This window comes from Apostichopus japonicus, chromosome 15, assembly GCF_037975245.1.
Source record: "Apostichopus japonicus isolate 1M-3 chromosome 15, ASM3797524v1, whole genome shotgun sequence".
In the NCBI taxonomy this organism is placed as follows: domain Eukaryota; kingdom Metazoa; phylum Echinodermata; class Holothuroidea; order Aspidochirotida; family Stichopodidae; genus Apostichopus; species Apostichopus japonicus.
Genome location: NC_092575.1, coordinates 14067598 through 14080723, shown reverse-complemented (window position 1 = coordinate 14080723; position 13126 = coordinate 14067598). Strand labels below are relative to the sequence as shown.

The following is a 13126-nucleotide window of genomic DNA, read 5'->3' as shown; positions in this document are numbered from 1 at the left end:
TTGACCATTTCTGTGGTAGAATACCATATGTTTTATGGATACGACAGCATAAGTTACTTCTGTGGTCGAACTCTATGGAACGCAAAAAAGGACAAAATCAAACAACAACAACGTTTATTACATTGATGACTATATAAATTCAAATGACGACGACGTGATTTGATGTAATGATGTTATACTTATGTGCAATAACAACATAAATGTATACAGCAGCTACGTAAGTATAACAACGACGCAAAAATATACATAAACATCAAATATCAGTATGAAACGTCATTTTTTCTGTAATGTCATCGTTAATTATTTTATTGACGACGGGTAAACCGCATATGATAACAACATAAACACACTCGAAGCCTACGTAAACTGCACTGATAACATGCTGAGAACAGAAGATGACGGCGCTATTTCACTGAACGTAATAAAGATATACATCGACGTAGTAGATCGTCTGTCACTAGGTGTAGAAGTTGGAAATATTGCAATTTTGACAGTTAGACTCTGGACATAGAAAATTGATTGCAGAAAACGTGAATCCTTTAGAAAGTGCATGTAATTTGTGGTTATAAAGTTAAGCCTTATTGGAAAATAAAACACCATTTACTCAATTGTACCCAACGAATTTGCAAGAAATATTCATTATTTCAGTGTTCTGCTTACATTTTCGACTCACAATCGACCCCAAGCTCTGAAAAAAATCTTAAACGGTCATATGGTCAATGCAATTTACAGTTTCAGAAAGCTTCTTGTATAGAAAACGCCATCAAACCGTAAGGCTTTTGTACTTCATAATTTCCCCCAGCGCCCCAGCCTGCAGCCCCCAGCCCCAGCCCCAGCCCCAGTCCCACAGCCCCCTCCTCCCGCCCCACCTCTATAACTTGCTTAAAATTGTACCTCAGTTACTTTTAAACCTCCTAAAGTATGTGTTTTGATGACATGAGTCGTTAATGTATAGTTCGCTTCATATAGTGTAATAATTTCGACTCAATACAAGTTGAGTTTCTCTCTTTGTTCATCTGAGAAGTAGTATATCCTCGTTAATTATTTGATGACTTACTTTTACACAACACTAAACTAGGCCAATCAAACAAAGGTTTACTGGGATTTAAGAATAAGTAGACCTATAAACATTGTTTTTGCCTCTTCTGGAAAAGATCAGTTTGACGCCTTCTCCACTTTTTTTTTTTCAAAATTGAAAAAAAAAAAATTCACTGCAAATGGTCCTTACATTACTTTAATACAAACAACATTTAATATACTTTCCTTTCATAGTTGCAGACGCCTCAAATCGTCAGTAGCTCAGACTATGTTCAATATAGTGGAGCGTTAATTATGCGTTAACAACTTTTTTTTTCTTTATCAAAGAATCCTTACAATTGTGCCAAATACACTTTGTGTTTCCTAAGTATATGCAGAATTAAAGTTTAAATATTTGTACTTCTGTGGAAAAACAAATAAATAAATAAATAAATAAAAATAAATAAAAATATGCTACTCGGTGAGGGTTTTCTCTGTGTCGTTGGCCTCTGTTTGAGATCTCCTTATTAGGATTTCTCAATGAAACAATATTTTACTTTCGTTTGTGGGATGAATGGTAAACATTGAACCAACGTTGAATACCTAACATTGAACTAGTGTTGAATACTTTAAGTATGCTGTATTGGCCCAAATATGCTAGATATTCAAGTATGGTCACCTTTGGTCAAACTTCTTAAACTGTTTCTGTTACAAACCGTCGAGGGAATTGTCCTTACTGTGACAATCAGTCATCTTGTGTGTTCCTTAACAATGTCTGAGACCAATTTAGAGTAAAGACCTCCAGGAAAGTACTTTTTGAAAACTTCTAGCAATTATAGCGTTCTATAATTTTGGAGCCTATACTGACTACCTTTAAACATCTAATCAATTTTGGAGAAATGTAATGAGTTCAAAGCTTTGGAGGTATGACATTGGGTCAATGTTACCACAATGTTGATCGTATTACAAGTGTGAATAATTAAATGTCTGGCTGATTTTAGCCCGATGGTTAAAATCTTGGCTGTATTCCCGCGGTTACACCACTCAGGGCGGATGCAAGAGAGGGTGTAGCCCCTGAGATCGATGAAGCCGACTCCCCATGTAGTTGGGACGAGGGACGGGTGGGGGTGGGGAGTTATTCTGGGATCACCTCCACAATAAAGTTTAAAATTGTGATAGTAGCTACTGTTATTTTAATATGAGGTTGAGAAAGGGATGCATAACTGGAAGTTAAAGGTGTTATATTGCACGTCGTAGAGGTGCTCTCCTTCGTTTTCTCTTGAACACAATCATGACCCAGTGTACTCTTTACCCGCTGGTGGCCCGTTCAGCCGAGGGAGGAGGGGAGGGGAAGGAGGGTAGGGGAAGGGAGAGACATTCAGCTTGGGATGGGAGCTGCTTTAGTGTTAATTTCCGAAAACAACGTCAGGTCCTCTTTGCCCCAGTTTTCGGAAGAAGGGTAAATCATCTCTGTTCAGGATGCTCTCCGCTTGTTAATTTTAGAGTTTGCGACGTTTTCACGATATATACTAAACAATGTGCAACGCGGTAATTTTCGACTTTTCACCGTTTTGGAATGTTTGTAAGTCGTTAAGGTGCTTAATTGTCCAGCTGTTGCGCTTCCGTACTAAACAACGAAAAATTAATAATTTATTTTTGTTGTTGTTCAAATAGGTATACGACTTTGGACTTTGGTCACAATGACGGGGAAAATGTGTCAAGAGCAAGTCAACTCGTTTACACAGGGAATCAAAGATATTGGTAGCAGTACAGGCAGTTGATAAAACGTAGACAGTAATTAAATTAGGATGGAACTGCGTGGTAAAACAAAAAGTTTCATATGCGTCCTAATATCGTCCTTAGTGCTAACCGTGCTTTTTCACACTTCCGGAAGAAATCTCCATAGCTATATACCTAATAGTTTTCAATTGCAGCTTCAAGCGTACTTATCAGAAAATGTATCGGGAAGTTGGATTGACACCGAACAACAAGGTAAGGTATCTTATTTGCAACGTCGCTAGGTACCGTCAAACATCATGATAGTTTAATCATAAATTGGTAAAATCTTTTCAGTCCTCAATGGTAAACTTTGTCTGGGAATTCGTTGTACTCTGATGTTTTTAATGACCCCGTCTCTGCTTACATATAACATCTTTCGTGCTACCTAACTGTACCTCGTAGGACTGCGTAAATTGTTCGGGGAGTTTGGTTTCTGCTAAAGATTCATTCAGCTGGATAACGTGAGCTACAGTAAGACAAAAAAAACAGTTTACTTAATATCAAATTTATGCTTACCGCGAACATATCATTACAATGCAAATTGCAAAACATGATTGTCGAAAGGCCTACAAACACACATGATACCTCTCATTACGGTCATTCTGCACTAATGTATGACCGGAAAGGAGGGTGGTACAGGTTTCCTTAAACGAAATGCCTAAACCACATTTAAGGTACCTCCCATGCAAGTGTTGTACCACAGATAAAATGGAAACACAAGAATGCAAGTTTTTCTATGTAGACCACTCGGAAGCAGCAAAGAAGCCAGTTACACTTCCACAAGGAAGAATCAGTAAGACTGTTAAATTGTGAACAACGTATACAGCTTAGTAATGTCACATAATAACTGTAGAAGCAGCAAAAGAATTGAAGGAAGAACTTTCATTCACATCACTCAGTGATGAAGTTATTTGCATGAAAAAACACTACAAGAGCTTTTAAGATTATATTGGTGACTTTGCTGGTTGGGCAATCCAGTCTGTTGCATTTGAAGAAGATAGGCCTATTTAGGAAGGTGATAACCAAGTTCACAGAACATTCATTCAGATGTGGTCAAAGCTGCACCTAACTTATTTAAGACCCAAAATGAACACATTCTTTGTATTACAGGATGTATACCTTTTAAACTTATTACTAATAGTAGCTGTTGTTGCTGTTATCACATATATATATACGTCCGCTTCTCGCTGGGAACTGTATCAGACAGAGAAATTGCTCAAAGATGCAGTGTGCCTCAGTATTTCAACCTGGTGAACATATTCCTACATAATGTTTCTTGAATCAAAACATTGTCCCCGAAGGAGCCTATGTGAAAAACCCGCCATTTCTTAACCGTGGACAATTCAGTGAGATCAGTTGCAAAGAACCTTGAACACGTGGGAGCAATGTCGTCTTAACGATTTGGAAATGTTCAGCTTTATACCATCATACGATGTTGTGCTGAAAAGATTTTTAACTTGGGAGTACAGGAGACAATCGACTACGATTGGAAAATTTGGTATTGCATTTGCTTTTATTAGTGCATCACCTGTTTTTGTAATGAAAATATTAATGAGCATGAAAGATGCTAATTGTATGACAAAACGATTAAAAACTAATTTTTAATTGAAACTGTGATTTTATCAAATTTTAAGATAATTTTCAGTTATTTTTCAATATAAGAAAATGATCAAAGATTTTGCCAAGTTCGGATCCTTATCAATCGTTACCAAGTATAGTGATTCCTGAAACCAACAACTGCAATATGGCAACATTTGCATATTTGCACATGGGCATTCGTATTCTGGTGATAAGATGACTTTGTCATTCAAGTGTGAGAAAATAACAGCACACAACACAGCTGTTCTTCACAAAAATTTAATGAAAAATTTGTAATGGAAAAGAAGAGAGATTTAGACAGTATATCTAGATTAACTCCAGTCAAGCCAGCTTAACATTTTTTCCCATACAAAATCGACAAATTTTAATTGACATTAGTCGTTAGTGAAGTTTAAAGTCACACGTTTATTCACCATGGCCAATCTTATCAAAATGGTACTTTAAAAGGGCCTTATCATAATATATGTGAACAGCACTCTGGGCTATATATGGTTCTAGTGAAACTAAAGTTTGCAGGCCAAAGGTTGTGTGGAGGAACCTAACCCCACACGTGTACTACTGATAGTAGTAGTAAGCCTACGACATGATCGTGGATCTCTTGGTAAGGCCACAATCGTATCCTATCCTGTGGGATAAGGTATCATGTGCTGAAAGTCGTTGATACACTTCGATAAAATGGAACAACTTTTTGTGTGAATAGTCCATCTTTCTCATTTCTTGCGGTGGAAAGACCATATTGTGTAACAATGTCCAGTTTCTTCTTCCTTCGATTAATTTGCATTCGACATGGTAAAGCAGGAAAGGTGTGAGATTAAATCCATGATCCAGATGCTTCTTTCAAGGCAATGATATTAGCATTCGCTGGCCAATCATCCTTAATCCATGATCTCTCATACTTAAGTTTATATGGGATGAGTAGAATGTCAAAGGTCAAATATCATTTAGAGTCAATTTCCTGAGCATTCAATGTTTTGACCCATCCACACATAGTAGCTAGAGGCTACAGCCATCAATAGTTATTCATTGCTTGAAGTGATAATCAATGCTGAAAGGTCATCAGCTCAATTGTATGGCTCTTATATTCCAGTGTATAAGTTCTAGGTACAATAACGTCATCTGTCAATACATCTTCGCTTTTGAGCGCTGTACATATTTGAAATAGATCGGCTGTAGCTTCTATATTTTTGGGATGGAAGGTTACTGCAACCACATTTACTCCCGAATTTACTCATGTAGCACAGTCGTAGTATCACCTAATGGGCCTTTATGAAGGAAGTTAGAGTTTGAGAGGAAAAGGTTTGAGCATGTCAATGAATCCCTTTCGTTTGCTTCCATCGAAGATTTGACTGTTGAGCACGGTATATATTTTATTGGTGTTACATGCCTTTCTCCTACATCTCAGTAACAGTCATATTAGAGGGATCTAAATGGGAATGAAAACACTCGATCCTGTAAATAAACGGTGATGTAATGCTCTATGTGGTGTCTTTAAGCCTTCAGTCACGTTTCACTAGCTTTAATAACATATCATATTAGGGACGGAGTAACTTCCTCTTCTTCGCAGTAACCAATGTCAATTGATTATCTACATACGTTACTTGTGACCGTTTATCTTTCAACAGGTGATTTCTTCGGTTACAACACCAATGTCAGACACACAGAGGATGATACCCTTAGAATGAAACCATTCAAGCCCTTGCCGGTTTATCAAAGGAAGACAATTTCAAACATAACTGATTTATCAATTAATAAAATACCTTTTACGAAAAACCTGTCCAAGTGCATTTCAACACCGAATACCGGACCGATACGTAGAAATATAGATATTGTTGCTCGTACGAAAACAGAAAGTAAATGTGAAGTATTTCGTGAAGGACTGCTACATGCTTCTGTTGGAATTGAAGCCAAAATTACAATAAAAGTAGATTTATCATTAAACAAAACAATTCATACAAAACATTTCTTTAGTATTTTGGCTGTCGGGGAACAAAACATCTTTGCTATATCACCTTCAAGTGTTAGCAGAAATCCCTTTGAAGTACATTTTAGTTACACACCAACTATACCAGGTGATTATCAGTTGTACGTCGAGGAGATTTCACGTTCAAGCCAGAAACAACTTCCTGGGAGCCCATTTACGTTGATTATTAATGGGTCAGCCATAGATGTCAATGAAAGAGTTAAAGAAGCCAACAGGCTTCCATCTTGTCAAACCATTCAGCAACACGATCCATCTTGGTTAGATGGGGACTGGGTAACGCGAGACCTTGCTGGAGATGAACGTGGCACGTTGAGGAGTGGTTGGGTCCTCCAACCTAGGAGATGTAGTTTCGACATATTTACGACTGATGATCTTGAAAGAGCTTCGTTGTCATCAGTGTCAAGTACCATCGTTGTTCTTGGCAGATCTACCGAGAGGGGTATATTTTTATCTTTAGTAGACTTGGCGCTAAGGAAGAAAGAGAAGACAAATCTCAAGGATTCAGTCCTCTGGAGATGCTGGGGTATGGAGGAAGTTCGAATCGGTAATCTAAGATTTATATATCAGGACTTCAGAATTGAGGGCGCTAGTATGAAGCACATGAATGATAGCACACATATAAACATAACATGTCACAATGACACGAAAGTAAGTGATAACAACGACTTCTTTGGGGATGCCATTGGATTCTTTCAAGAAACTTTATTCACAGAAAAAATTCAACCGGATGTTGTAATAATGGTCGTGTTAAATGATCTCCAGTTAGAGATACTGGAAAAAACAATTCCACCACTTTGGAATGGAACGTTCTACGCATTGAATGGATTCAAAGCTCACGAAGGTTCGTTGTATACACCGAATGGAAAAGAGACTGACGCAGAAAGCGCAAATAGTTTTACCCTAGATAAACGTATAAGAAATTTGAACGGTTTTAAGTTGGCAACACCTTGGAGGCACACAACTGAAAAAGCACCATTCATAATGAAGTCGATGCACTGGCATAAACCCTGCAATGACATGAACGGAAAGATTAAGGTATGCAGTAACCCAACAGAAATGATTGCTCAAATTCTTCTCGGCATGGCAATCGCACCAGATGGAAAGGACGCTTGGCTAGTTTCATTGAAAAACTGTGAATCAACTACTAGAAACGTCAGTCGAAAGATCCGATTTTGTCACGACTGTCCAAAATCACTTTTTCCTTGGCATATCAAAAGAGTTCCGAATTTAAAATGTACCACTTTAAAAGGATCACTGCCAAATGTGGCCAAGAAGGATCAACAAGCATGGAAAGGGTCACTTTGTCCAAAACATTGTATGGCGAGTAATCCAGTAGGCAAGTATGACACTCAGTCAGGGAGCGTTGATGTTAGAATTTGCACAATATTGAAGATAGATGATACTCTGTAACATCGCCTTTAGAATTAGAATAACTTTGCGGCCAAATGATGCAAAACCTTCGATGGATCATGTGTAACAATCGCACTGCTTTTCTTGGGATAGAATCCCTGGGTCTCAGCAATAGCTATAATGATGGGTCTTAAAGGATGATGCCTCACAAACAGCACTGGCTAGCGCAATGGAAGGGGACGGTCGTATAGCCCACAGTTACATCCATCGGCAGTAGGCAGGAAACGTTTAGTCGGGGATCATTTTCAAAATTCAGGTGTATTTAGTAGCACAACTTTGCGTTCAGACTACATTATAGACCTAAGTTGGAGTATAAATATGCTTCAGAAATGCTTCGTTTGATCTTTAAACCCTTTTTTGGTCTTTGGGAGAATTTCCAGACCTTCTACATGGAGTCGCATTCAATGACCACACAGCCACACCATTCTTTCGTAAAGTGTTTGATCCGCCTACAATAAGTCCACGAAGGTTCATGCCCTTACTTATATCAGTCGGGAAAAATTCCCGTCCCTCCCCAACCCTACGTTTTAAATCAGGTGCACTGCACCTGCATTATATAATATATATCAAGATAGATCAGTATAGGTTGTGTTAGATACACGTTTGTTTCCAGATGTTGTCAACTCTGCACTAGTTGAATGACTATCGATAGGTCAACAACTGTACGGACGCGCAATATTGGAACCTTTCCTAAAACCATCATATCCTATTATTTCACCTTCATAGTTACCTCCTATATCCATAATGAAAGTTATGCAGAACACTAATATTTATTTAATATTTTTGTACATAAATCTGTGTTTGCTAAGAACTAAATTTCTATAGATATTATTCTTACAAAGTTATTGTGACGTTGTTCTTCTCAATGCAAGTCGGGGTAGTGTCCAACCAATGGTTGTTCACTACCAGATCGTCTGCTCTCCAAAAAAGAAAAAAAAATCACTTTATAATATATTATCTTATTTTAAAGTCATCAGCTAATTCTCTGCCACAAATATGAAAGAAAGAAGGATCCCTTTTTTATTATTAACATGATGTGTTTTATATAAAATTTGACGGACGAAAAAGTATGAAAATACAATGAAATTACAATAAAGTGATGTATAAGCCTCTGATTGATGTGTCGGATCTTACATACTGACAAATGTTTCGTATCCAAAAAACAACAACAATGAAAAAACGATCACAAAATCGAGCTTTACCCAGTTACAGAAAGGCATCATTTATTTGGTTTTGAACTGTGTGGACCCACAGTAATTTCCATTCTCTCTTTTAGTTAACAGTGTTGCACATAGGTTTTGTTCTCTGTGATCAATAATTGTGCAATGCAATGTTTGCTTTCCACTGAAGAACAGGGTGTGGTGTAAATAAACCTCTTTTGTAAAACTTGAAGTGTCATTGGAGGCTTCCATCATTCATATCACTCTGGAAATATCAACTACTTAAGTGATTAACTGATAAAAGTGACTTAAATGTCCCCGCCCCCCCCCTCATCCTGTACCTATTGGAACAATACAGAACTGAAAGATTGGCTGAAGAAAAAGACGTTTCATATTTGCGTTACTAGGTTCTTAATGAGTGCATCACATGATTATTGTATATAGTAGATGCGAATCTAGACCAACAATATCAGGTGACCAAATTTTAGACTGTGGTGGCGGAGAAGCCGCTGTGGATTGGGCAAGAACAACTCGTTGATTACGGGTAATTCTGTTTAGATCAGTGTAGCATCTAGGCCGGTGTGGCCGGTGTGGCCGATGTGGCCGATGTGGCCGGTGTGGCGTTGGAAATCTCGGGGCCCTGGACCGAAGTGACTTACGTGTCTAATTATTTTCAATCTAAAAAATATTTCAATCAGAAGATTTAGATATATCTCATGTGTTATACCATGTGCAGTACATAACTTCAATTCTCTCCCAAAACCACCAAACTGGAACTTAAATGAGGTCCTGTCCTCAACAGAGAAAACATGGGGTGCCATATGTAGGTATCTAGGGGACCAAATATAAGAAATAAATCATCGTAGACAAAACATGGTTGAGTTTTGGTAAATGTGGACTCTCCTTTGTGGTTCCTATTTCTAATGCTGTACTGGGGTCATGTTACTCTTTGCTATACGCACAGGTTTATATTACTGGGTAGCCGTTACGTTTAAAAAAAAATGATTTGCTTACTGAGATATATTCCTATGCTTTTATATGGGATAAAGTGAACTCTAATAGAGTTGTGTTGAATAGTGACCATTGTCATCTTCGCAAACAAAAATGTTCATCTCGCATCCAGGCGTCTTCATAATGTTCGTCCTGAATGTTCATGTCGTGCCCTAGCGTCTTCATAATAGCCAGGATCATCAATACAGTCCATCAGTGTGGGAAATAGACAATTATGAAACCATATTAAAAACTCTTTAAATCGTTTTCTAACCATATTCAAAGGAATGTTAGTTCTTTTTCATGAATTACTTTATAAACATTTTCCAGGATCTGATTTGGGTTTTCATTCGTTTTATACATTCAGATCCCAATTACATGTACTTCAAGTTAGTAATCCAGCCAGCATGCGTTAATGTTTAACTATTGTTTTTATAAATACTAATGAGTCAATCAAACCATACTGATAACTATGGTTATCATAATATTATCAATCTTGATAAGTCAATCAAAATATGTTGTAAACTGTTAACGAATAGGCTGCCAGAGTCCAGATTATATAGGCTACACCACTTTTGATTTTTGAGAAATGTTCCATTCAACATCTGAGGCTCATCAATTAAAATGGCAGTACTAATTATTCTAAGACACACAGGCCATTTGGTCAATTCCTCATATGCAATATGAAAAGGTAACATTTTGTCTTTAAATAACATGTTAACAACGCATGACAACTTGTCGAGGACAACAAATGATGTTGAATGTCATCCATGCGTGCTCTATTGGTTATAGGATGCTAACAGAACATGATTTGATTGCCAGTTTAACATTAATATTTACGCCTTCAATGACCGGACGGTTAACTAATTTTAATTTTACCTATAGGATAAGCTATAAAGTAGTGTTTAACAACCTATAATAGTGGCACTTAAAATATAGTTGAGCTAAAATATACTTCAGATTACTAATGGAGCAAAAGTGAAAGAGGTTGTAAATATGTTGAGACATAGATAATGATCAACATTTAAACCTAATTAGTTGGCGCATGCATTATAATCTAGTAGAGATAAAATGTGTACATGGTTTATTTACACTTGGGATAAGATAAAGTGGCAAATATATTTACTTGTATATTGATACTTTAACGAACAATGTACAGTCCCACCCCCCTTCACCCCTTCCTTATAACGTGATATTCACGCAGCAGAAATATAAAAAAAATGTTATAATAAACAACTCTACTACAACGCATCCACTATTTCAAATACGAAACTGCTCGAAATGTAAACGTCAAAACCAAGTTAAATATTGTTTCAAGTAAGGATTAATACTTAACATTAAAATAACCACTTGTGAATGATTAACAAAATAGCTTCTATGGAGAAATAGAATACCTCTATACTGCAGTAATTCTTACGTCGAGAATTTATCTCAATAATTTGACCTCATCGTTCCTTTTTCCAGGTCAATGTGGATGTTTGCACAGAAGGGATGAAGTGTTGATTACAGACTGAGTAACTAGCACTAAAATGTTTATTTACCACAAAGGACTCGACAAACCTGCAGTACCGACATATATATGAACAGAAAATATTCACAGTTGGTCCAGTTATTATGGTAGTGACAATGTCCATCGATTGCAGGCGACCACTAAATTGTAAACAGTACATAAGCCTTAAGGAACCTCCTGGAATCTCTATATAAATTACTATCAGATATACACGATAGGAGTAGAAACACGGGACAGAGCCTAGGGCAACTGTTCCTTCACTTGATTTTCTTTTCCCCCTGGGGGGGGGGCTGCTTATAGATATGTCGTCCCACTTTCTAACCAGAGATCCACCGCACGGCATTGCTGAATCGATCAGCTACATTCCCTTGTGACGATCAAAATTCAGTTGTTAGTGTTTTATCCCGCTTACTTTTCTTTATGAAAAACATCACAGAAACTGTCTCCACGCTGTGTTTCAATTACAACATAAAACATAGAGGTAAGCAGATGTCATCGATATACAACTTGTTAGATCCAGCTCTCATAACACCAGGGACCTTCTGCATAATTGATATGTGCTCATTAACATCATTTATTGTTTATTTGTTAATACAATTATTTTTATTATAACGCACAAACCTGTTTTCGCTTTTTATCCAACGAAGTCACGTGCATGTAAATACATGAGATTTGGTGGTGTATACCTGTTGTCTTGCACTAGACTATACAGTCATTATATCGTGGTCTATTGCGCTTGGTACGTTAATGTGTGGGCGCTTTATAGTGCGCCTACGATATGCCGTAAGTCATACGTGAAAGAAATCGACACATATATGTCAAATTCATTTGGGTGTCTAGCAGTTTCTCGTGTTCTCAATGGCTCATTCCGGTTCCGGGGTTCTGATTGGAAGAAATCACAATATGTCGAATTTAAATTGGCATCTGTCAGTTTTCCACATTGTCATTGGGACATGTAACATGTTAATGTTCTTGATGGGAAGAGACTGTCACATAGTGTGAAAGAGATCGAAATATGTCGAATGAAATAGGTATATCTATCAGTTTCTTCCAATCCCATAGGAGTACATAGTTCATCACACGACACCCGGTCTACTATACGTGTTCGTATGCTTCAGGCCAGCCGATTTACACAGAGATTACAGTAACTACTGTTAATCTAAAGGTTTGTACCACAGTGAATACTGGATCGTGGTGACAAATCTGATAAATCGGTTGCATGTGCTATTAAGTTTACAGAAAGAACTGAGGATATGTGTAATTCCAACAAATCCCAAACAACTGGATTTGTTGGAATTACACATATCCTCAGTTCTTACTGTAATCCTAATAGCACATGCTACCGAATGATAGCACGATCCAGTTTTTACTGTGGTACAAAAGTACAAAACTGTAAGATTAACAGTAGTAACTGTGATCGCTATGTGTATCGGGTGTCCAGGCCGAATTTCTTTCTTATCGAAACATTTCACTAAAAAGTTGAAGCTGATATTGTATTGATTTTGCAACCTTTACGGGAAAAAAATCTTATGTCATGTTTTCAATATTACACGATACACTCACAAAAGTCGCGTGCAAAATCGTTGCAGGGAACCCGACTACTAAACCATAATCCAATTATTCACATGATGAGGCCGAAACACACACACATACACACTTCTGTTTTACCACAACCCTTCA

General features: G+C 37.4%; 1 protein-coding gene across 1 annotated transcript; it reads left to right on the top strand.

Moving 5' to 3' along the window:
- The first annotated feature begins 2725 nt into the window (after nucleotides 1–2725).
- Nucleotides 2726–9562, top strand: LOC139981519 (uncharacterized). Its single transcript, XM_071993963.1, has 2 exons — nucleotides 2726–3009; nucleotides 6018–9562. Exons 1-2 carry the CDS (start codon nucleotides 2826–2828, stop codon nucleotides 7784–7786), a joined length of 1953 nt encoding a protein of 650 aa, XP_071850064.1. The 5' UTR covers nucleotides 2726–2825; the 3' UTR covers nucleotides 7787–9562.
- The last annotated feature ends 3564 nt before the right edge of the window (nucleotides 9563–13126 follow it).